The sequence below is a fragment of the Arachis hypogaea genome, chromosome 20 (genome assembly GCF_003086295.3).
Source record: "Arachis hypogaea cultivar Tifrunner chromosome 20, arahy.Tifrunner.gnm2.J5K5, whole genome shotgun sequence".
Lineage (NCBI taxonomy): Eukaryota > Viridiplantae > Streptophyta > Magnoliopsida > Fabales > Fabaceae > Arachis > Arachis hypogaea.
Genome location: NC_092055.1, coordinates 16,628,421 through 16,654,330, shown reverse-complemented (window position 1 = coordinate 16,654,330; position 25,910 = coordinate 16,628,421). Strand labels below are relative to the sequence as shown.

The 25,910-nt window shown below is 36.4% G+C and overlaps 4 protein-coding genes across 6 annotated transcripts; 2 read left to right on the top strand and 2 right to left on the bottom strand.

Moving 5' to 3' along the window:
• The first annotated feature begins 298 nt into the window (after positions 1–298).
• Positions 299–5,199, top strand: LOC112782801 (uncharacterized). Of its 2 annotated transcripts, none has more exons than XM_072230310.1 (15): positions 299–870; positions 1,062–1,238; positions 1,363–1,487; positions 1,576–1,711; positions 1,841–1,990; positions 2,096–2,149; positions 2,286–2,375; positions 2,452–2,511; positions 2,684–2,758; positions 2,860–2,913; positions 3,233–3,334; positions 3,423–4,028; positions 4,119–4,235; positions 4,413–4,520; positions 4,858–5,199. In XM_072230310.1, exons 1-15 carry the CDS (start codon positions 349–351, stop codon positions 5,005–5,007), a joined length of 2,526 nt encoding a protein of 841 aa, XP_072086411.1. In that variant the 5' UTR covers positions 299–348; the 3' UTR covers positions 5,008–5,199. The 2 variants fall into 2 exon arrangements, with proteins under 2 accessions (XP_072086411.1, XP_025681191.2); XM_025825406.3 differs by having other exon boundaries at positions 2,280–2,375.
• Positions 5,200–7,628: 2,429 nt separating this feature from the next.
• Positions 7,629–8,259, top strand: LOC112784771 (uncharacterized). The gene has a single exon (XM_025828094.3). It carries the CDS (start codon positions 7,717–7,719, stop codon positions 8,062–8,064), a length of 348 nt encoding a protein of 115 aa, XP_025683879.1. The 5' UTR covers positions 7,629–7,716; the 3' UTR covers positions 8,065–8,259.
• Positions 8,260–13,789: 5,530 nt separating this feature from the next.
• On the bottom strand, positions 13,790–19,640 carry LOC112782581 (uncharacterized). 2 transcript variants are annotated; one of them, XM_025825034.2, is made up of 8 exons: positions 19,261–19,640; positions 18,360–18,410; positions 18,078–18,198; positions 17,930–17,996; positions 16,843–17,167; positions 15,237–16,277; positions 14,538–14,687; positions 13,790–14,426 (listed from the first exon to the last, which is right to left on the bottom strand). In XM_025825034.2, the coding sequence occupies exons 1-8, from the start codon at positions 19,360–19,362 to the stop codon at positions 13,995–13,997; spliced, it is 2,289 nt and encodes a 762-aa protein (XP_025680819.1). In that variant the 5' UTR covers positions 19,363–19,640; the 3' UTR covers positions 13,790–13,994. The 2 variants fall into 2 exon arrangements, with proteins under 2 accessions (XP_025680819.1, XP_072086410.1); XM_072230309.1 differs by having other exon boundaries at positions 18,078–18,140.
• A 3,428-nt stretch (positions 19,641–23,068) lies between these two features.
• Positions 23,069–23,467, bottom strand: LOC112785522 (uncharacterized). Its single transcript, XM_025828984.1, has one exon. It carries the CDS (start codon positions 23,465–23,467, stop codon positions 23,069–23,071), a length of 399 nt encoding a protein of 132 aa, XP_025684769.1.
• Between the last annotated feature and the right edge of the window lie 2,443 nt (positions 23,468–25,910).

Genomic DNA, 25,910 nt, shown 5'->3' with positions numbered 1-25,910 from the left:
TTTGTTTCTGGTTGTTGCTTGCAAAATCTTCTTCCGATTCATTTGCAGTAGTGGTTTCTGCAAAGAATTTGATTGAGGTTTGAGTGATGTTTAGAAAGATTCGAAGAGAATGAGTGTTTTGGTGTATTGGTTTCGTGTTGAAGATGTAACATTTTTTCATAATGAAGCGCGAATAGAAAACGAGACGTTTTTGTGTTTGGCGCGTGTTTCTCACTCTCCATCTAATGCGCCTGAATCAATTTGGGCTTGGGCCAGCTTGATTATATGGTTATATGGATATATGTAAACTTATTCCCTCGGCTAAATCCAAAAAAGTAAACATAAAAATATTAGGGTTTTATTAGGTTTATGCAAAGTCGTTGTTCCTCACTCAGTCACTTGTGCTTGGGCTCCAGAAAACAAGCAAGGAACCAAGTACCATCTCACCCAGCCGCCACTCCTTTCCATATGTCTTCTCCCGGCCACGGCGCCTCCTCCGCCGTGCAGGTGGCGGAGCAATTCTTATCCGCTGGTCGGAGCTCCGAGAAGCTGAGCCTTTCAACACTCCAATCGAAGATGAAGTGTGACCCGGAAGGCTACGTATCGCAGCTCCTTCGACTCTGCGACCAGTTCAATTCCTCCCTCGTGCTCTTCGAGCAACAAGCCGCCATGAACTTCGCCTCCATCACCGGCATCGGTGGCGACCCCACCGTTGCCAAAGACCTCGGCGATAAGGCAATGTTCCTCGCACACGTCACCCCTTTCTACCCCAAACACCTCAAAGATTTCCCCCAAAAACTCGCCAGTTTGATCCGTTGCGCCTCCCGCAATCTCCCGTCGGGGCTCCGCTGCCGCCTCGCTCAAGCTCTAATTCTCCTCGTTAATCGGAAGGTTTCAATTTTCGAATTTTGCAACTATTCTGATTCGAGTTAAGTTGGTTTACTATAAGATAGGGACAAGCAGAGAAATCAGAAAATAAATTCACAATCGCTTGAGCTTATAAACATAAATGTGGAGCCAATTGAACTGTTGCAATTGTAAAAAATGTGACATTGTAGTGATTTTTATTTGAATTTCGGCAGATTGTTGATATTGGCGAAACTCTGTCGTTGTTCATGGAGCTTCAAACCTTAGGTGACAGGACATTGAAGAAGCTGGCATTTGATCACGTCATTCACAGTATTAAGCGCATGAACCAGAAGCATAAGAACCAAGCGAAGAACCGGGCTCTGCAAAATGTCTTGTTTTCAATGTTGCAGGTCTCATTTAATTTTAATTGAACCTTTTGGTTATGCCGGCTTTGTGGTTTCCTGGTGTGGTTATGCTTGTTGAACAATTTGAACGAATGTGTGTGTTTGTTCTTTGTCATTTTTTCCCCAAAAGGAAGAGGATGAAGTGCGAGCTAAGAGAGCGCTCGTGACACTGTGTGAACTTCACAGAAGAAAAGACTGGTTTGACGAGAGAACAGCTAATGCAATTTGCGGTGCTTGTTTCCATCCAGCACCAAGGTTTTTATTTTCCCCTTTATATTTTGTGGTTGGGTGACTGTTTTGAAATTATGATCTTAGGCTTAAAGATAGTTTTTGGTGTTATCAGGATCATGAAAGCGGCTTTATCGTTTCTACTAGATTATGAGAAGATTGAAAATGATTCAGACAGTGACAATTCAGACAGCGAAGATGAAACCAAGGAGTCTCCTCAAGTCATCCTTAGTAAGGAGACAATTTATAAGGTGAGGTTGATTGATAGCATCAGTGCATTATTTGATGTTATTTTTTTTAACTTGTTTCTGAAAGTAATGCTGAACTTAGCTCCATGTCTTCTATAATTTATAATTTATGGTCATTGTCACAAATTTCAGGCACACCACCAAGGAACAGCAGCTAGCAAAAAGAAAAAGAAAGCCAAACTAGAACGTGCCATGCGCAGCATCAAAAGGAAGCAACGTTTGTCAACTGAGAGGAACAATAACAGTTATTATTCACCACTTAACCATCTGCAAGATGCACAGGTTTGTACAATTTTTTTTTTCATCATTGTAGATATAAGAGATCTTCTGGATTGGGATTTGGATTTTGGTTTATTTGATCAACTCAATTGCACATGGTCTGTGCAGGGTTTCGCTGAGAAGCTGTTGTCACGTTTACACAAATGTAATGAAAAATTTGAGGTGCATATTCTAATTAAAAGGAAAAACAAAAAAGCATTCTTTAGCGTTGTAACTGATTATATATAGTTTTTCTTCATGTTATGGTTATACAAGATTATATATTTACTGGTTTTGACAATTATTATGTAAGGTTAAGCTGATGTTGATGAAATTGATTGCTCGAACTGTTGGGCTTCACCGGTTAATTTTGTTAGACTTCTATCGATTTCTTCAGAAATATATTCAGGTAATGTATTTGAAAATTTGGTGAAATTGGTATTTTGTATATAACAGAAGTGTGACCATTCTCACTGTGTGATCAGCCACGTCAACAAGATATTACGAATTTGCTTGCTGCAGTGGTTCAGGCTTGCCATGACATGGTATAGTATGCTTGTGATTTTTCTTAATCATATTGTTTTAATTTGTAATCTTCTCTTTTGTTTTTTTCCCATCAGAATTTGATTATTTTGTTGGTTTATCAATTTATTCTATGTTGTTCCCTTATGTTCTTTTTTATCCTATGTATCTCACACGAGCTTTATTTGAATCCAGGTTCCTCCTAATGAAGTTGAGCCCTTGTTCTATCAAATAGTAAATGAGTTTATACATGATCGCTCTCGTCCTGAGGTGACCCTTTTCTGGTTTGCTTCATGTTTAATATTAGTAGATATTTTTATTTACATGGTCCGGGCACTGAACTTTGATATGAATTTCATTGATATGTTTAGGCTATGACTGTTGGACTAAATGCAGTCCGGGAAATATGTATGCGGATGCCATTGGTACTACTTCAAATCCTCTTATTTGTGTATATATGCATTTTGATAACTTGGTTTTGAGAAAATATATTATTTCTATCAATGAGCGTTGGCTTAACTAGTAGGATCATACTGTGTTGGCTAATTGACCTTGGGTTCAATTTGTACATGTGCTCCTTCATTTTTAGTTGCACAGTAATGACTCCTTTCATTGGCTTGTTGCATACTGCAACCTTGGAGTAGGAAAATGCCTCCCTTGCTCTTGAACTTTTACTACCAACATTCTGTGCATTTGTTAAGTTCCTCCTTTTTTTTTTGGTTTTGTTTTGATCTTGGGATGTAGTTAATGAATGAAGACTTATTACGAGACCTTGCTCTGCATAAGAAATCACATGAGAAGGGAGTTTCAATAGCAGCTCGATCTCTGATTGGCTTATTCAGGGAGGTGATTATCCTTTGCTCCTTTCTTTTGTGCACGTTGGAAAGCAAGTACCATATGTCTACACAATTTAATTATAATGTTGGTTTGGCAGGTTAACCCTTTATTGTTAGTTAAGAAGGATCGTGGCCGGCCTATGGACGCCAAGGCAAGACCAAAATCATATGGAGAAGTTAGTGCTGCAACTGATGTTCCCGGTGCTGAGTTCTTGCCCATTGTACACAATGAGGATGATCAGGAGGGTAGTGATTCCGATGATTCTGTAGGCAGTGGCTTTGACAATGACCAGGAAAATGATCTGATGACTATCAATGATGATGATGAGATAAGTTCTGATACCAAGACTGGTGAGAGTGATGAGGAGGATGATCTTGAAGATATGGAGGATGATCTTGAAGATATGGAGGATGACCTTGAAGACAGTGAACAGGATGACGAAGAGGATGGTGAGGTTTCCGAACAGGAAGATGATGATGTGCACACTTCTTGTGATGATGAAAGTGTAGGTGCAAATAGTAGAAAGAAAGACTCAGCAAAGAAAAGAAAGATTGCTGATTTTGATGATCAGCTTTTAGCTGCTGATACAAGTCTCCGGGCCTTGAAGAAATTGGCAGGGACAACAATGGGGCATGCACCCCTTCCAGAATCTACAGATGGTATTCTATCCAATGAGGACTTCAAGAGGATCAAGGAACTAAAGGTTTGCTCATTTCTTATCCAGTAATCTCTATTTCTGACCATAATAGCTTTTAGTCAGAACTCAGTTTCATTATTTTATGGTGATTTGTAGGAAAAACATGAAGCAAGAAACACATTTGCTCAGCATGGGCTAGCACGTTCGGCAATAATTAAGGTTCCAGATTCTGATAGACTAAGTTTGAAGCGAGTAGATGGCGCGACGCTTGAAGTAAGTAACTTTAGGTCACCTAAATTGGTACCTAGATGATATCTATCTGCAATCTACGCAAAAAGAGAAAAACACTAGTATAACTAAATGAGATGGCATTTATGTGGTCGCTTTTATTTTATTTCATACTTCCACACCTTTGATTGAACTTGCCTATTTTATTGATGCACCTTGTAGGTTCATGTGAAGAAAAGGCAAAGCAAGGAAGAAAAGTTGGCATTGATTAAAGCAGGAAGAGAGGATAGAGGAACATACCATTCTAAAACAGCTGTAAAGCAGAAAAAGGTATGCTAGTAGTTCACTCTTGTAATTTTTTTGTTTGAATTTTCGAAATGCAATGAATTTTAACCAAATGTACAGATCTTAAACTAGGTAGTTGATTCTCCAAATTTAGTTGGCCCATTTTTTTTTTTGGACAAATAATTCGATCAATAAACTAGGCAACAGTAGAACCACTCATTTAGCCAAAACAAGAATGAGTTATTTATTCCACAATTTTTTTAAAGCAAGAATAAACTATCCGGGTTATGGGTGAATTTGGAAAGTTTAAATGAAATTTTTTATCTTAAATGATTCTGTTTGCATCCAAATAAGTTTTTTTTTTACTATTCATTTCGAACAGACGGGTGGACTAAGCAACCGTCAGAAGGAACACAAGAAGAAAATGCCAGTGGCTGCAAAGAGAAGCAAGATCGCAAAATCTCGTGTAGAGAAGAAGAAAAAGAATCAGCGAGCAGGGAAACAGTTCCGAGGAAGGAAAGCATGGAAATGATAAGTTATACATTTTTGCTAATGTTATTTGATTTTTTGGTTCTGCCAAAGAACCATTCTTAGCTTTTCAATAACACCATACATTACCCCTATCCTTCTCTTAGCTTCCCATTCTTTATAGCCAATTTTGATTTTGATTTTGATTGTTTGAGAGCATTTTTAAATTCATAGTAGTGGTTACTTTGCATAATAATTTCGTGAGCTTAAATAATCAAACGATTAGGTTTTGAACCATGAAATAATGGTATATGAATTTCAACTTAATATCTAATTAAAAGCACGTCCAAGCTTAAAGGGTATCATCACTTCACCGGAGAAAGAAAAGAAATTTAACGAGGAAGTGTATACCTTTAGGCTTTTGCTCTCTAATTTTAGTAATTTATCAGAGTAAAAGCTCAAGAAATCTGAAGCCTTTGATACCCTTTTTACTGGAGAAAATTTTTTTAATGCATTCTCTTTTCGTCACCTCAGCTCCCAGGTTGAAAACATCTGACAATACCATGAAAACTAAAAAGGCATTTCTACGAGAAATTAATAAAGTTTGACACTATTTCTACGAGGAATTCCACATGACATTTTTTGATCAAACCTAATTGCGCTGATGTTGGATTCTCTATGAATATGAGAGAGCTGGACCGTTCAGTTATGACTTAAGAGAGAAATTGTCCAAATGGGCTTCACCATCTGAGATAAAAAATGAAAGCTCATCTGCTATTCGGTATTTGATTCGCTAGTCATCTTCAACTTAAAAAGCAGCAATAATGCTTTTGATATCAAATTATTCTTGAAACAATACGGAAGGATTAGCTAGACGAAGCATCATGAAAGTAGCGAATACATGGATGATTGCATCCCGATGATAAAAACTAGCTCGTAATAAGAACTTAATCCAAGCCATATTAGAGAGTGCTATCAAAGGAACTTGCTGTTGGTAGAAATAACTCTAGTGCTCTTTCTATATATGTTCATTCGCCAATTAGATAATGATGAATGATAGCCTTAAATAACATATTTCTTTATTAAAAGTTATACTCCATTTGTTTTAAATATTGTTAGTTAATATAGAGCGAGGGACTAACCATTTTTTGATCCCATGGGGGTCAGAACTCAGAATCCAAACTCCAAGACCTCAAAGTCCATAAATGAAGATCCTCGGGCTAATCGAAGCTCCTCACTGGCACAAGTCTCTTCTTAGTTCTTTCCGTCATACATGCACCAGAAAAAAGGAGTAAATAGTCAAATTCATCTTGAAAGATCACTTGTTCAACAAATTAGTTTTTAAAATATTTTTTAATTAAATTCGTATTTTAAATATTTTAAATTAATTGTATTAGTCTTTTTCTCATTTTTTTTGTTGACAGGGCCAAATTTGTTAATGTGGCACATTATTGACTATTAATATAATAAATTTATAAAATTACATCAAATCAAAATCTAATTAAAGAGATTACTTGAGATATTAGAATCCTTCAATTTGGAGTTAATTTAATCTAATGTCATAAACTTATAATATTAGTCACCAATTAAGATTACTAGATGTGTGTTGTAGTGTCACTTAATGTATCACATTAACAAATTTTGATGTCGTTAGCACCGAAAGTGACGAAAGAACTAAAATAATTAACTTAAAATTTTTGAAGGATGAATTTGATTAAAAAATTTTTTTGGAGACTAATTTAAAAAATAAATCATTTTTTGGTACTAATTTAACTATTTACTCGAAAAAGAAACAAATCTAAAGGGTAATTAAATATCAAGTTGGTGACTAGCCTCCCGAAAAAGATTGAAGCCAGCATTGCTGTTGGAGATGTTGGATTGAAATTTGAAAGAAAGGGGTTTGTAATAAAAAGACATTAATATGAAACATAAACACAGTTTATAATTAAAAACCAATTTTACCCTATAGTTTCGTCCCACTTTCTTCACCAAAATCATCAACCAAATCAAAACCCACAACATCACAAGAAGATCATCTTCAATCATCAATCAAGCAATCAAAATACCAAAAAAAAAAAAAAAAAAAAAAACTATTGAATTAATGTTTCATGTGATCAAATTAATCAAGCAATTTTTGCTAAATTTTTTTACCTAATTCACACTTCGTGTCTTTAAAAATCTTTTTCCTCTCAACACATTTTTCTTTTTCCCTTGTTTATGTTCTGTTATATATACAAAAATTTGTGTATTTTTTTTCAAAAATTTTTTATGTTGATTGTAAGAATTGTGTTTATTTTCATAAAATTTAGGTATTTCTGTTATTTTTTCTGAAAAAAAAAACAAAAATTTGATTATAATGCTAAAAAATTTAACTACAGAAAAATTAAAATTAATTTGTAGCCATAAAAAATAATTTTTTATAGAAAAAATTGTTTAAATTCTAAAAAATTTTTAAATTATTTTTATTATTTAGATTTTTTTTATCAATAATAGATATAAGTTTAATTATTATAATATTTTTTATAATGAAAATACATAAAGAACTCGACAAATATTTTTTTTTGGTGAGAAAAATAAATTCTCTTCATTTTAAAAAGAATAAACGTCCAGTTAGAAAAAAAAAAAAAAAAAAAGAGCGAAAGTTCAAGGTTCTTCTCGAAAAGCATCACGCCAAACCCACAAATAAAATAAATACTGATCTAAAAGAAAAAACATAACAAATACTGAAGTAGCCAAAATCAATAGGCAAAGCTCCCCAAAAAACAACCAAGCAATGTTCTTCTTCTTTGCGGGTGGGTTGGAGCGGCAAGTGCGGCAGGTGCTAAAATCCGGTGTGGGAAGGTGCATAAACTGCGGATCACGTGCCGACCTCGTGGAGTACGAGAAGGTTCTGAAGCTCTTCTTTGTTCCCGTCTGGCGGTGGCCAGGGAAGGAACCTGTCTTGTACTGCGACAATTGCAGGTTCATGTTTCCCCAGTCCTGCTCCCTTCCACCACGGTTGCAGGAGTCGGCATCGCTGTCTCCGGCGGCGGCTGTTTCCGATGCCTTGCGGTGCCGATTCTGTGACCGGTCGGTTGAGGCCCACTTCAGGTTCTGCCCCTTCTGCGGATCCGAACTGTGAAATGTTAGTTGCTGAATGTGAAAGTGAAAGTGGTTGTACTGTTTGTTATGAGGGGATTCGTGCTTTGTTTTTTTAACTTATAATGATGATCTTTATTTTCTCTTAGATTTACTTGTAATAGTGATAGTTTGGGAACATGTATTTTGATGGGCTCAATTTTATGGAAATGGAAGGCATATGTGTGCTATTCTTCGATATGGATTTAAGGGGACTAGATATATATATGGGACAAGTTTTTGTCAGTATGAGGTAGAAGAACTCGGACTGTGCGAGTTCTTCGTTTTTTAACTTTTTTCCATCAAATCGCATGGTCTGATTTGGGAGGAGAAATGAATTAAATTTTGGACGGTATAAATCGGATCTTCCGTGTTATTTGAGCCGGATTTTTTACTATAAGGAATGGTACTTCAACTCGCATGGTCCGAGTTGCATGTTGAGAATGTGAATTCAGAAAGGCTGAACTCGGACTCTCCGTTTTGGCTAAGCTTGGCAATTTTTTATACGAACCGCACATAAAAACGCATGGTTCGATTTCGTTTTTTAATATTATTTTGAATCAGGTTAACCTAGTCGAAGAGTCTGAGTTGAATAGAGAGGGTTATATAAAAGTGTGCAGTTGTTGGTGGTAGCTTACTCGCGTCTTCTTCCCCTCTTCAACGACTGCTTCCTCTGGTTCTTCTTTTTGGGTTTCTTCCTTACTTATTTTGAACCAGAGAATTTAATAGCTAAGGTTATGCTCCTTTTTTGGTGATCGAGAGAAATGAGTGACATAGTGTTACTAAAAGTGTATTATTTTGGTCAGATTTTGCTACAAACGTCTGAAGGAGTAAAGTTTATTTGTAAAAATCCACTAGATGTTATTCCTTTTATCATCTCATTTGAAGAGCACAAAAGTGTGATCTGTGAAAAGATTGATTCTGAGAGGGTAAGAAAAATATCCTGTATTCTATACAGATATCTCATACTGGTGTTTGGTGGCTTCGTCCAGTTTCAAACAAGATATGTGACGGACGAAGCGAGCATGCAAGAGATGTTTTCAATATATATTGAAAATCGGGCTCAGATCTCGTTCATCGAGTTGTATGTTGAGTTTGAACAATCTGAGGCCGATCGGAATATTCTACGGGAAGATTATAATAGTGACAGTGAAGAAGAGTTCGAAAGCAACTACGAATGTGTTGGTCCAGATGGAGATGAAGATCAAGGTGACGGAAATGCACTCGCAAATGCACTCGCAAATGATATGCCGTTTGGGAGCCATCATTCATGCGAGTTTTGGAGTTGGAAGCCATGTATGTTCCGGAGTTTCCAGAATACATGTAGATTTCAGCAAGAATGATGTTCGGATCCACGCGATCCACAGCATAAGCAACCCAAACAAACTGGAAAAAATAAACGAAACTCATTATTACAACCCACAATACCAATAACAATAACAATGCTTTATAATTATGTCCCAGACCCTAAATCGAAAACTAATACTTCTTTAATTAAAACACACCTGCCCTTCCTGAAGTTCATCAAATGCCTTCCTAAAGTGAGCTAGATTCAGATATCTATATCGTCGGTCACCACGCTCCCAGTTACGCCACCTAATATGATATATTCAATTAGCTCAACTGAATCTTAAATATCAAGATACGGGTACATTGTAACATAATATTACCTGTTTGCTAGCGGAAAACTGCGGGGTTCCTTAGGAAGCGGCGATAGATATGGCAGTCGGATCCAAGCCCAACCGAGTAGAAGTGTTAGTGGACCATCTATTTCCTTACAGTTAAAGCGAGATGCCCTGCATAACGCCCTGTAAAGGTGTGCTAGGCATGCCGCTCCCCAACTATACTGTCCAATACTGACAAAATTACGAAGCAAGGGTAGAAATTTCCAGTGCACACCTGCCCCAGACTTATCCCCAAACAAGATCGTCCCGATCAGCAACATAATGTGGCACCTCATATACCTCTGTATACTGATTTCATCAGTCAACTCTAAATTTTCTTTTAGATCCCGCAAATAGGTCAATTTTATGCAGCTACCTCTACAGTCCGACTTACGCGGTGCAACTCCAAATTGAAGCAAACACTCCGCCTCCAAGGCTTCAAAGCTACTCATTGTCATCCCTGTAACTAGAAGACCGTCCGTCGGAAGACCAAGAATTAGAGCCACATCTTCAAGAGTCACGGCACATTCACCAATGGAAAGGTGAAACGTATGTGTGTCAGGGTGCCACCGCTCGATTAGAGCATTCACCAGTGCCTTTTGACATTGGACTACCCCAATTTGAGATACATGATAAAATCCGGTAAGTCGTAAATGCTCCTCCACTCTATCGTTGTACCGATCCGGAGGAACTAGGTGGTCACATGTCAACATTCTTAATTTCTACAAAAAAACATAACAAATTATTAGTCAACATGTTAACACTTACTAACTTACTACTAAAATAAAATAATTTTTTAACCACAACAACTAAAACAATAAATTCCTACCAAAATTAAATAAATATCATGCTTACAAAATTTGCACAAATAGCTCAACAACAAACAAGTTACTATCATAAATTCATTTACTAAATCCTTATAAAACAGATAATTCGAACTTCTAAAATTAATTATTAATCCTTCAAATTATTCATAACTTACTACTAATAATAATAATAATTAATACATAAATTTCTAATCAAAATTCTCTACAATAACACATTTATCTTGAATAATATCTAATATTAATTAGTAATTTACTATTATTTAAACATATTTTCCTCAATTATAAAAAACAATTATAAAAAATAATAATAATCACTCTATGCCTAAATTCATTTTCTAACAACATTCATAACAACTAACTAACTTGCTAACAATGAAAATTATAATTAAAAAAATTAAAATATTCCTAAAATAAAACTAACGTGCTTTAAAATTATTACTACTACTCATTCAGTACTAACAGTTTCTCACAACAATAGTAACATTTAACTTCATTCATAACAATTATACTTAATAATTTTAAAAGAATTTAAAAAAATTAACCCTATTTTCAATAATAATTATAATAAAAAATATTAAAAAATTCCAAAAAAAATTATGTCCTCCATAAAAAAATCTCTAGCATTCTGTTTACATTTTAAAATTCAACAACTAACAAAATAATAATAATTAATTTACTGACAATAATATTTATAATTAAAAATTAGTTAAAAAAATTCAGAAAAATCATATAAATGCTGAAAATTACTAATAATCATTCTATTTATATTTTTAATTTGCACTTCTAATAATAACAATTATAAGAAGTAAATATTTAACAATAATAATTATAAATATAAAATATTTAAAAATATTCAAAAAAAACTTACATAATCAGGATGATTGAGATAATGTATAACATGAAGCTCAGGTCGATCAACATCTTTAATTTTCTATTTCTTTGGCATGCTTTTATTTCTTCCACCATGCACACTCAGAGGAAAAACGAAGAAGAAGAATGGGGGGAGGGGTTCAAGTTGAAAGTGAAATCTGAGAAAGTGAAGGCATTCGGATAGTGAAAGGGGTTAATGCATGGGTCTATGTTTGGTTTCAGGGCACCGTTTGGGGAGAAGCTTCGCGACGTGTGTCCATCTCCTTTCAAATCGGACCGTGCGTTTGGTGAATGGGAATCCGTTTGGGCAGTAGGAACTCGGACCCTCCGAGTTGTGACTACACTGACACCACAGCTTGGTGAAGCACCTCCCTCCCCCGTAATGCAGTCCAACACCACTCATGCTCCAATATTCAAATTAAAAAGCGTATTTTGATGTAGTAAAAAAAAAAGTTGAATTATTACATCAAATATTATAAAAAAATTATACCGTTTAAGTTTACATCTACTATTGATTAAAAAAAAATTTAAAGAGCCTCCATCAAATTCTTTCAATTTTAAAGATATTTATCGAAGTATATATCATATGGAGAATATAAATAAGAAAAATGATGAGTACATATACATCATAACTAGTAATTTAAATAAGAAAGTTATACTAGAAAAATTATATTTATTCTGATTTGGGTAATATCATACTAAAATTAATGTAATTGAATCACATACTATTATAAAAACAAAAATTTATTCGTTTAAATGAGTTCATTATTTGGCATGACCCATTACTAGTTCAAACTTAACTATTATACTTATGTCTATTATATTATTTTTAAATTTTTAAATTTATTTTATCAAATACAATTGTTGTTTGTGCTTATTCAAAACTATTTTTACTTTGATTTATCAAACATAAATGCTATAACTTTTAAAAGCTATATTTTAAAAGTTAAGTTTTTATAAGTTACTTTTAAAAACTAAAAATTTTACCAAACTAAACCTAAAAAATTATAAACACAAATACATGATCTTTTTTATTTACCAAACTTAGAATGAAGAACTTATGCTATTAAAAAATATAGGATAAAGTGATAAATTAGTCCCTTACATTTGAGTGTAATCCTATTTTGGTCCTTAAAGTTTAAAATGTCTTATTTGAATCCAAAAAAGTTTTATTTAGTTTCAATATAGTTCCACCATGAGATCAAAATTAAATAATTAACAAAAAATGTCCTACATAATAGTAGTATAAAAATAAGGTCGATAATCTGGAGAATAAATACAAGCTCCAGAAGTACAAAATCAACTGTGGATGCATTAATACATTTATTTATAATTTTTCTTACAATTTAAATGAAATATTTTCTATAGAATTAACTAAAGAGAATGATAAATAAATGTATCGATGCATCCACAATTGATTTTGTGCTTCTGAAATTTGTACTTGTTCTCCTTGTTCTCCAAATTATCAACCTTGTCCTTGTACTGCTATTATCTTTACAGTGGGATTACATTAAAATTAAATAAACTTTTTTGAATTCAAATAGGATACTTTAAATTTTAAAAACCAAAACAGGATTACACCCAAATGTAGAAAATTAATTTAGTACTTTACCCAAAAATATAAGTATCTTTTCAGAAAAATATACCAAACAAAATCTACTTTTTCAAAAAATTTTACCTGAAGATTTTACCAAGTGGAATATCTTTACTTCAAAAAGCACTACCCCTTTTAGTTTTTCCAGAACTTATTAACATTTGTCATTAAACTCAATTTACAATTTCCTCCAATTCTTTTTTCCTATTTCCAGTTTCGTCCTATCATTTTTTCAACTGTGATTAGCTTCTCTTCTCCCCTCTCCCCATTCCTCATCCAACCTCCTCTACCGTCGTTACTTTCACAGCCTTTGCCTACACCCTTTGCCACCACTTCATTTGTCTCTTCTTCTTCATGGATCATGTCTTCCTCTTCATTGCCTCCGTCTCTATCCTCATCACTGCCTTTCTCACCACATTGCCGTTACTGGAGTGTCACATCGCTTGACTCTGGCTTCTCCATTGCCTGCAAATAGATATGCTACATCTCACTCCTTTCTTTGCCTTTGCCTGTCTTTGCCACCACCACCTTCCTCTTCACCTTTCACATATTTACGTGTGCAACGTTGTCCACCATTCGAGATTTGCTTCATCGTCCTATCTCCACCCCCATACAGGTATATATTGAAAAATAAATGGTGATTGCTGTAAAATTTGACATGCAAGTTTTTTTCAGGTGATTCTTCATATTGATGGATCGGTGATGGCAGAAGATGATATTAGTGGTATCATTGAGGTTTTTTTTAGGGTTTATGAACTGGTAGAATTTAACACATTCTATAAAATGGTAGATCTGTGATTCTCATATACTAAAATCTTTGACATTGCTTGGTCAAAAACCTATTATACTATCCTATTTAAATTATACCTCAATAATTAATGACCTTATTTATCTTCATTAGGTACAACAAAAATGAATTACTTTGACATACCCTCCTTTTTGCTGGCTTGGTGTCTAATAATTTCACCACAAAATTGTATCAGCACTCAATTCGAACAGCACCACTCTCTGACTTTATGAACTTGGGCTTCCTCACAACCTGTTCCAAGCACTGAATAACATCTCCAATCTTGAAATCATACCAATCATTGATCACTAATCCACACTCATTACCCTTCTTCACACTGTCCACATCCTGCTTCTCCCGCTTAAGAGATGCACAAAGCCCTTCAAACACAACTTCCCCACTCCTCAGAAGCCTCATGGTTCCCGTCCTTGCCACAAAACCTTCTACAACCCGACACCCGGCAATCTTAACATCAGGTCCCTTTGTTTTGCTGCCCTTCACCTCAAAGATGTTCAGCACCTCTGCCTGACCAGCTACCTGGGTCTCAAAAGTACCCGGCGCCTTCTCTATTATCAAATTTCCTATGTCCTCCAGAAGGTGGTAAATAACACGGTGCAGAATCACCTGCAATTAAACCATACCGTCAATGATGTCAGAACATATTCGAAGTTATAAGTTACAGAATCTTAATCTCAATTGCAGTACCCTTATAAGAAAGGCATAAAGTTAGAGTACCTTGATACTGGCACGAGTTGCTGCCTGACTAAGAGCAATAGGTGGACTCTTGATATTGAATCCAACTATGCACGCATCACAAGCTTGTGCCAAGTCCACATCAGATTGAGAAATAGGGCCAACACCAACATGAACAACATTCACAAGAACCTGGCAATAAAATAGAAATTGTTTAGCAGCAAATATTAATATCTGTAAAGACGCCAGTGACTTGTAAGTCAAGTGACATCTCTCCAAGGCCTTGTGCCAAGGGGTTGTGGGTTGAGCTCTAATAAGAACTTATAAGTTATACTACTCCTACTTGCATGCCTATGAATGGCTTTCATTCATATCACAAAAGATACTATTTACATGAAAGCCCATCAATATTGACAACTGGGCAAAATTATAACAGTTAAAACAAGAATTGAACACCCGATCCCTGGATATAACCGATAATGAGATACTAAAAGGTCAAGCTCTTAGATTAATGGCTTTTGTTTACACATCTCTAACACCACTACAATACTTGAACTGTGTTATTTTGACTTTTATGTTTCATTTCAATTGATATTTAGTGATAATGTCACAACACTGGTTCAATTTTCATGAGGATTGTAGATGATGCAAAATATTTTGTGCTAATTATGTGTGAGGGTGAGCAGCATGTGTTTGCACAAAGATGAGGTTATCACATTAACACAAAGATCGTTTACATACCTGAGAACTATTTAAAGTTCTTAATGCATCAGTAACAGCTTGAACAGTTCCCTGAACATCTGCTTTTACTATTACTGGCATCTCAACCCTCTGTGGAACCTCCTCAGATGATTCCAAAGTAGATGGGGTGTCCTCATTCAATTTCCTCCTAAGTCTATTCTCCTCGGACTTCCTTGTCCTACCAGAACTCAGCATTCTGGCTCGCTCCTCAGAATGAACAACAATAACATCATCACCAGACATTGGCAAGCCTCGAAGCCCTTCAATCTCAACAGGCATTGCAGGAGTTGCTCGTTCAGTTAACCTTCCTGCCATGTCTTTAATAGCTCTTATTCTTCCCCACTCTGAGCCTACAACCACATGCTGACCGCAAGTTAAGGTTCCTGCCTTTACTATGGTAGTTATCAATGGACCACGTCCTTTGTCAAGCCTTGCTTCTACCACATAAGCTTGAGCAGGCCCATCAATTCGTGCCTTCAGATCCATCATTTCAGCCTGAAGAAGTAAAGCTTCCTCTAGGTTATCCAATCCAGATTTTTGAAGTGCTGAAACTTCAATGACCTGAACATCACCACCCATCTCCTCCAGCAGTAAGCCCTCCGAAGCAAGCTGCAGTTTCACTTTCTCAGGATTTGCACCTGGTTTATCACATTTATTAATTGCAACTATAATTGGTACTTTAGCTGCTTTTGCATGGGACATGGCTTCAAGTGTTTGAGGCATCACTCCGTCATCTGCGGCAACAACTAGCACTACTATATCCGTGACTGCTGCGCCTCTTGCCCGCATTGCACTAAATGCAGCATGACCAGGGGTGTCGAGAAACGTGATTGATGCTCCAGATGGCATGACCACCACAAAGGCACCTAGATGCTGAGTTATGCCACCAGCCTCTCTGGCTGCCACTGATGTTTGACGCAAGGCATCAAGAAGAGAAGTTTTACCATGATCAACATGGCCCATCACAGTTACAACCGGAGGACGAGGTACGATTTCAGTACCCTCAGCCGAATGTAACCTCTTCACATTGACCCCAACCTCCTACAGTAGCAATAACAAATAATGAGAAAAGATCAAGAAATAGAAACCTAAAAGGCAGTGATCATATGGCAAAATAAGAGAAAATAATATCGACCAAGATCGAAGGCAAACTGCTTAAAACCAGTAACTATACATATGTGTAGGGCTACATTGACGATTCAAAATAAAGTTAATGACACCTTCAATTCTCAAATAAGCGTCCATTTTTAAAAATATCAAATACATTTCAATGTTAAGAGTAAATTATTTCACATTATCATGATCTTTTCATTCCAACTATCCCCTCATTTAATAACTCTAATGAATTATTAATATTAAGTGAATAATTGATACTTTCTAGATTTTCTAAAAGGACAGGGAATCGTGAAAAGTTTTAGCCTTGAAGATGGACAGTTATTCGAGAATGGAGGGACCACCATCAACATCCAACCTTATTTATACTATTGGCCGAGTCTTATTCATTCCTTTTCTTTCTTTTTAGAAATAGCAAGGACAGAATGGGACCAATTTGGGCCACCAGTTTCGAGTATTCACTAATTTAACATTATCTAAGAAGGGGACATACCATTGCAGCAAGCTCTACAATATCCATGCTGAGAGGCTCAAACTCTGATTCTAACTTTTCACCAACATTTGTGAGGATATCCTGCAAAGAAGATACTGATTTTCCAGTGCGCTTCGCCAGTTCATCAAGGGTCATGCCTTCAAAGATTTCTACTGTTTTATCAGAATTAGATTTTGGTGCTTTCACATTACGAGGGACATATCGAGCTTCAACAGGTGGCTGGTTTCTACCTTCCCTTCTTATGTACTTCTCCTTCTTTGGGGTCTTTAACCCAAATGGCTCATCACCTCTTCTTGCCCAGACTGCAGGACTAGCATGGAAGCACCTAGCATCATAAACCAAACTTGTCACCACCACCATTTTGTAATTTAAGCATTTTTACATATAGGTCAATCACAAAAAATTTACACAGTTCAAATTATCAAATAATGCCGGTTTCTTTCTTTCAAGTCCAATCAAAATATACATCCTTTGAAATTTCCAACTACAGCTAAAAGATGCTGAACACAAATATCCAGGACAATTTATATTAGGATCATTTGCATATTACTAAAGCCGGCCTAAGCCTAGTCTTTCAAAGCCCAAATACTCACATGATCTAGACTCTAGACTAAAAGCTCCATTAAAAAGCTGCATGCTAATCATGTGACTATTTATTATGTAGGAAATAGTTTCTTTTTTTTTTTTTTGACAAAAAAAAAGTAGTTTTAAAAGACTGAAACTAAAACACAAGATTAGTGTATTAAAGAAGCTGTTACCTCATCACCTAAGCAAATCACCTAGACAACTAGAACAAGGCTAACAACTAGACCATATATAATATATTAGAAGAGTGAAGAGCTGAAGACAACTCCAAGTGAGTGTCAAATTGTTACCAAAGTTTTCCAAAAAGAACTCTTCAAATCAGCATCCACATCAGACAATTGGAGACCATAGGTCATGCAAATGCACAACTTTACCTGATGTAAGATCATGATTCTCTCAACAATTTTCGATATGAATACAATCATCATTCTACTAGCTAAACTATGAATCTATAATGTTACAAATGATTTCTTTGAAACAAGAAATTTGAATACTATCTTACCGTATACCACCTTCTTTTGTCCCACTAAACAAACCATCCACTCCTATAGATGAGTGGCTGATGAGGTCTGCATCAAGTAGTTCACAGAATTTTTGTAAGATTATAATTGCAGGAGATATAACATTAAAAGCATAAGCATGTAAATTACCTGGCATGCATCTTGCTGATGCGTAAACAAACTGTGTAGTATATGTAGATCCATAGCTTGATCCTACAACACGCCTAAATGATGATGTATTCAAAGTTCTAAAAGTATTCATATAAATTCTCTGCATTCAGGTATTAAACAGTCCAGTGTCAGTAAATAAATGAATTTTGTGAATTATATGGCATACTATTATTTACAGGACAAACCCAATCACTTGCAAGCTGTGCAACCTCTACTAGTTTTAGTGAAAAGAATATGCTATAAAAAGAAAAGACAACTTACCTTTCTTCCAAGCTCCCTCCATGCCATTCTTGAGCATATAATATAATAGATCTGCAAAAAAAAAAAAGCAAAATGCAAATTATTTACAAAACAATAGGCAGGGAAAACGATGGAAGCACAGCAGCTCACTTATGGTGGATTTATTTATACATCAAGAACGACCACAAAAAAATTCACACATTCCATATAGTGAGATCTCCAATCATCCTGAGTTGCAGGCTCTCATCTCACATAAGAGTCACAAAGATGCCAGAAAAGATCCAATATAAACATAGATACAAATGGGTGTCAAAAAGCACAATTCAACAAACATTTTTTGATTTGCATGTAGCTGAAATTTTCAGTTCCTGTGCTTAAATTGAAAAGTCAATAACTTGAGGAGGGTGCTACGGATAAAGATCATTGGAATTTGTAAAATGAAAATCAATACCATAATTTTTGGAATGTTCATCTCAAACTTGATAAATAAAAGCTAAAACAAACACTTTCAATTACAAGTAAGTCTATACTATAGCATCCTTTTCCAAATTTCAATGGCTAAAGCAATGTGATGCGAATAGAAGAATGTAAGGGAAGCCACTATTCTTATCCGTTGTAACTTGTAAGAGAAAGCTAAACAACAAGAGCAAATATCCAAAAGAAGCTGAAGCAATTTTGAAACTTGAGAGCTCAGAAATCCAAAACAAAGGGCAGGCTTAAAGAGTTGGATACTCAGTTCATAAATAACTGAATAATTTGATATGACGAAAACGTCACTGCATGAATAGACTCACGGAAACCCAAATCCAAATCACCAACATTTCAACAGCATAACAAATATTGAAGCATAGAGTCTACGACTATAATCAATTAGCGTTAAATAAAACAGGAATTGGAAGGTTAAATAGAGAGAAGGAAAAACCTTTGTGTGAGAGAAAAGACGATTGTGTTTTATATTGTTGTTATCGTTGACGATGGTGATGATGGAGGTGGTGGGTGTTTGGAGAAGCGAGTAATGGCTCATAGGCTAAGGGAAGAGGACGGCGACGGAAGACGCCACTACCACCGCCATACCCACAACACAAGCACGAGCAGGCTCTACTCTCTTCATTCCTAACATAATTGGCCTTTTAATTTGGGCTGAGAGGCCCACATACCAAACGAATGGCCCATTCATTGTGGGCCACCACTGCTACTGTTGGTCCTGTAGGCCTCTTCTATCCTGCTACCTTCTGTTGAGAGAGATGACGAAGATTTGAGAGACCAAAAGAAACATATATAGCATCTCTAATGAAACAATTTGTTTTGGTCTTCTGCTCACTAGTTTATTTAAATACGAGTCAGAAATTCGAATTAGCACTAAAACCTACCAAAACATAATAAAATCTAACAAAACATATTAAAAACACTAAAAAAATAACATCAAAAAGCGTATAAAATACCCGCTTATCAGAACACCAAACTTAAACTGCTACTTATCCTCAAACAACCAAAAATAAATAAGACTAAAAAGAATAGAAAGATACAATAAGTCTCAAAGTTGTCAATGAAACTCAGTTCCAAATATTAAGTGGGTCTAATAGCTCTTTACTTCTGAACAGTTTTGGCATCTCACTTTCCTTTGAAGTTCAGAAATATTGACATCTCTTGGAACTAGAATCCGGATCATATTATTGATTCTCTTATTTTAGCTCTTCTTGATTCTGGAACACAGCTTTTTCGTTTTATGCTTTGCACCTTCTTGAGCCTAACTGTGACTCTAAGCATTTTGTTTTCCCGTATTACCACCGGATACATAGACGCCACACGTACTAGACTGGGGGAACCCTTTGGATTCAAATTTAGCTTTGCTTAAATTCCCAATCAGTGTTGTCCAGAGTTCTTAATCGTACTCTTTTCCTTTGAATTACGACTTTAACTCCTTAGTTTCAATCTTTTTACTTGACACCTTCACACCAGAAGCATATAGTTAGGGATAGCAACTTATTTGAGCTTTTTAGGCCAATTTTTGACCCTCCTAACTATTGATACTCAAAGCCTTGGATCCTTGCTCTTTTGAATTTTCTTTTGAGCTTTCTTTTTTTTTTGCTGTTTTTTCTTTCTTCAAAAATCAATATTTTCTTATTTTTCAGAGAATCAATAATACTTCTCTAAATTTACTGTTCTTCAAGAGCCAACGTACTCAACTCCAATATCAATTATGCACTGTTAACTCATACATTCAGAAGATAAATGCAAGGCCACCACATCTTAAATAATTGGAATAACTCATGATATACTTAAAACATATGTATCTCACTCTTTCTTTTTCAAATAAATTTTTCTTTTAAGCTTAGTGATGGATACATAGGATATCTTATAACCAAAATAAAGAAAAGTAAATAAAACTAGAAAAGAACAAAATACTACTTGTGATCATGCAAAAGTTAGAATAAAAAACAGGAAATAAGATAAAGGAAGGGATAATGAAACTTAACCACCTCAGTTATAGTGGCTGCTGATGAAGATGATCCATCTTCCTTTAGCATAAACCCAGAGCTTGCTCTGTAACACCAAACTTAAAAAGTTTGCTTGTCTCCAAGAAAAGAAAACGTAGTTGATGAGTCCATATTTGATGATATATTTCGACTTAATTTGGATGGATTTCATCACATAAACTCACACTTATTCACTAAAATAGCATACTTTTGTGTTTGATTCCTAAATTGAACCTAAATGTGAAAACATGCATTTTTGTGCTTAAATTGAGTAATTTAATTCCACTTTTATGCCATTCGATGCCGTGATATGTTTTGTGAGTGATTTCAGTTCCTAGAGGCAAGAATGGATGTGCAAAAGTGGAAGGAAGCATGTATAAAGGGAGAAAATATGAAGAAAACAAGGAGGAAGCACGCAGCCAAGCGTGCGTGCGCACAAGGATGCGTGCGTACGCACGAAAAGGAAATCAGCATGCGTGCGTACGTAAAACCATATGTGCGCACAACCATATGTGCGTACGCACAAGTGGAAATCCGGTGAAGTGTGCGGATGCACATATCTGTGCGTCCGCACAGGTACCAGCGCATGCATCCATTAAAAAGTCACGTGCTGCACGGTTTTGGGGGTCTCTAGGCCCATTTCTGAAGTGCTGAAGGCTGGTTTGAGAGGCTATATTAAGGGCATATCAACACATAACAAGAGAGCCATCTTAGAATAGGAAAAACACATAGTAGGAGTAGGAGTAGTGTAGATTAGGAAATTCTCTCTTAAGGTTTAATTAGGGTTTGTAGAATTTTATACTTCAAGTTTTGATTTGGGATTATAGCAATTTTATTGTAAGTATTTCTTTAATTCTCTCTTTTATTATACCACTTGTTCTACACTTGCTTTTATTTTCATCTTCTTTCTCCATATTTACATAGTCTTGCAATTTTGGATTCCTAGTTATTTAATTTGATGTTTGATGGCTTTTATATGTTTGTTTGAGTTGCCTTCATTGATTTTGAGCATTTGTGGTTCATAGCTTTCCTTAATTTACCAATTTTGCCATGTTTTATGTTTATGCCCTCTATGTGTTTGATGAAATGCCAATTTTGATTATGGGGTAATTTCCACCCCTGGGCTTGGGGGAAATGAGTTTATGGATTACTAGAGCCATAATGTCCAACATTTAGTAATAATTCTTGGGTTGTTAATTGTTCTTGTTCCCACTAACGCTAATTTGTTGCTAAGGTAATTAGCAAGCAAGCTAGGATTTGTGGGTTAGGAATACTTATGCTCATTTAACTTACTCTCCGATGTGAGGGTTGACTTAGTGAGATTAATCCATCACAATTATCATAGTTGTGGTTATGGCAAGGAAGGGATTCCATTACTCATCCCAAGTCAAGGTTTCATTTATGTTTTAAACCACTTTTCCATCACTTTATAGTTTTACTTGTCCATATTACATACATAGTTCTTTTGTTCTTTTATTACTTTGTTAATTGCAATTTTGGATTGTTCTTTAATTCTTTTATTTTGTTTGCTCTCAACCATTGAAAACTCCTTTGATCTTCACAACTAAAATTGTGCACTTATTGGCATTAGTTCCTAGGGAAGACGACTCGGGAATTTAAAACTCCCGATTATTTTGTGTTGATTGTGACATCTTTAGGATTATAATTTGATTGATGCTCAATGGTTGAGTTTGGACTATACTTGCAACGTCAATCCTATTTTTAGTGCAAAAATCTAAACCCATTCTTTTGGGCGTTTGTCAGTAGTCCTTGCTGTTCCCTTATGGGGTAGGTGGGATAGGTGGAGTTTGTGTGAGGCCCACTAGCTGAGAAAGCTTCAAAACTTGAGTGTGCCTTGGCCACTCCATAGGGGGCGTTGAACGCCCAGAATGCTCCTATTCTGGAGTTCAATGCTAGGAATGCTCCTCCCATCTTTCTCCTTGTCTGACGTTCAACGCCAGCAAAGGGCTCTCCCCAAGGTGTTTTGTTTTCCATCTCGAGTGTCTCTATCTCTGTTCTAAATGCTGCACATGATTACAAATGTCAAAAATCAAGGGAAACTATGGAAATCAACTAAAATGAAAGCAAATGGAGATAAACAAAAGAAATAAAAATAATAGTACTCTAATCATGGTTAGGTTGCCTCCCAATAAGCGCTTCTTTACTGTCATTAGCTTAACCTCACTGCTGTCATGTTAGCAGTAGTTTAGAGCTTTCCTGCTCAAGATTATCCCCTAGGTAATGCTTGACTCTCTATCCATTCATTGTAAATCTTTTATCAAAATGTTTGTTTTGGAGCTCTATACGACCATAAGGTGATATATTAGTGACCACAAAAGGTCCTGTCCATCGTGATTTTAGCTTTCCAGGGAAGAGCTTAAGTTTGGAATTGAAGAGTAAAACCTTCTGGCCAGGCTCGAAGACTCTGGACGAGATCTTTTTATCATGCCATTTCTTGGTCCTTTCCTTGTAAATTTTAGCATTGTCATATGCAGCTTGTCTGAATTCTTCCAACTCATTTAGCTGAAGTAACCTCTTTTTTCCTGCAACCTTGGCATCAAAGTTGAGGAATTCGGTTGTCCAGTAGGCTCTGTGTTCTAGTTCCACTGGTAAATGACATGCTTTTTCATAGACCAACTGGTAGGGCGACATTCCAATAGGAGTCTTGAAAGCTGTTCTATACGCCCAAAGGGCATCGTCAAGCTTTCTTGCCTAGTCTTTCCTCGAGGCACCCACTGTTCTTTCCAGGATTCTTTTGAATTCCCTGTTGGAGACTTCAGCCTGCCCATTGGTCTGCGGATAGTAGGGAGTAGCCACTCTATGGCGAACGCCATAACGGTGCAGGATGGAGTTGAGTTGTCTATTACAGAAGTGACTGCCTCCGTCACTAATCAGTGTCCTAAGGACGCCGAATCTGCTGAAAATGTATTTCTGGAGGAATTTCATCACCACTCGAGTGTCATTAGTGGGTGATGCGATTGCCTCCACCTATTTAGACGCATAATCTACTACCATAAAGATGTATGTGCTCGAGTATGAGGGTGGAAAAGGGCCCATGAAGTCTATGCCCCATACATCAAACACCTCAATTTCCAAGATTTCCTATTGAGGCATCTCGCGATTATGGGGGATATTTCTAGCCCATTGACAACCGTCACAGTTGCGGACAAACTCCCGGGAGTCCTTGAAGAGCGTTGGCCAGTAGAAACCGCTCTGAAGGACCTTGGTGGCTGTTCGCTCACCTCCAAAATGACCTCCATAATCTGAGCCATGGCAATGCCATAGGATTTGCTGTGTTTCGTCCTCAGATACGCAACGGCAGATTATACCATCCGAGCACCTTTTGAAAAGGTATGGTTTATCCCACAAGTAGTACTTAGCATCATGGATGAGTTTTCGAACTTGGTGTCTACTGTATTCCTTGGGGATGAACCTTATTGCCTTGTAATTTGCAATGTTGGCAAACCAAGGTGTTTTGCGTACTGCAAAGAGTTGTTCATCAGGGAAGGTCTCGGATATCTCAGTAGTGAGAGGGGATGTCCCTGCTGCAGGTTCAATCCAGGACAAGTGGTCAGCCACCTGGTTTTTTGACCCTTTTCCTGTCCCTTATCTCTATGTCAAATTCTTGCAGGAGCAATACCCAACTTATCAATCTTGGTTTAGAGTCTTGCTTGGAAAGAAGGTGCTTGAGAGCAGCATGGTCAGTATAGATAATGACCTTAGAGCCTATTAAATAGGATCTGAACTTGTTAATGGCATAGACCACTGCAAGTAACTCATTCTCTGTGGTGGTGTAGTTCTTGTGCATCATTTAAAACATGACTGGTATAATAAATGACATGCAAGAGCTTATCATATCTTTGTCTGAGGATTGCACCAATTGCATGATCACTGACATCACACATCAGTTCGAATGGTAGGTCCCAGTTGGGTGCAGAAATGACGGGTGCAGAAATAAGCTTTACTTTCAGGGTTTTGAAGGCATGCAGGCAATCCTTGCTAAAAACAAAAGGAGTGTCAGTGGCTAAGAGATTGCACAAGGATTTTGCAATTTTGGAGAAGTCTTTTATAAACCTCATGTAGAACCCTGCATGTCCTAAAAAGCTTCTGATTGCTTTGACATTAGTATGTGGTGGTAATCATTCAATTACTTTCACCTTGGCTTGATCGACCTCTATTTTCTTGTTTGAAATCCGGTGTCCAAGAATAATGCCTTCAGTCACCATGAAGTGACATTTTTCATAGTTTAAAACAAGATTAGTTTCTTGGCATCGTTTCAGAACTCGGGCTAGATGGTTAAGGCAGGAATCAAAGGAATCCCCAAAAACAGAGAAATTATCCATGAATGCTTCAAGGAATTTCTCAACCATGTCGGAGAAAATGGAGAGCATACACCGCTGAAAGGTTACAGGTGCATTACAGAGGTCGAATGACATTCTTCTGTAAGCGAACACTCCAAATAGGCATGTGAATACTGTCTTTTTTTTATCTTGAGGATCTACTGCAATTTGATTGTAGCCTGAATACCCATCCAAAAAGCAGTAGAATGCATGTCCAGCCAGTCTTTCCAGCATCTGGTCTATGAATGGTAAAAGAAAATGATCATTTCTTGTGGCGTTATTGAGTCTTCTATAATCAATGCACATACGCCAACCTGTCATTGTCCTTGTAGGGATCAGCTCATTCCTTTTATTGTGGACCACCATCATCCCTTCTTTCTTGGGTACAACTTGGACAGGGCTTACCTAGGGTCTATCTGTAATGAGATAGATAATCCCAGCCTCCCACTATTTTATGACTTCTTTTTTTGGACTACTTCCTTCATAGCTGGATTCAGTCGTCTTTGTGGTTGCACCACTGGTTTAGCATCTTTTTCAAGCCTAATCTTGTGCATGCACCGAGTTGGACTAATTCCCTTTAAGTTACTTAAGGTCCACCCAATAGTTGTTCTATGGGTCTTTAGCACTTGAATCAGTGCTTGTTCTTCTTGCGGCTTTAGAGCCGAACTTATGATCACTGGGTAAGTGTCACTATCTCTTAGAAACACGTATTTCGAAGATGATGGTAATGGCTTGAGCTCGAGTTTGGGAGGTTC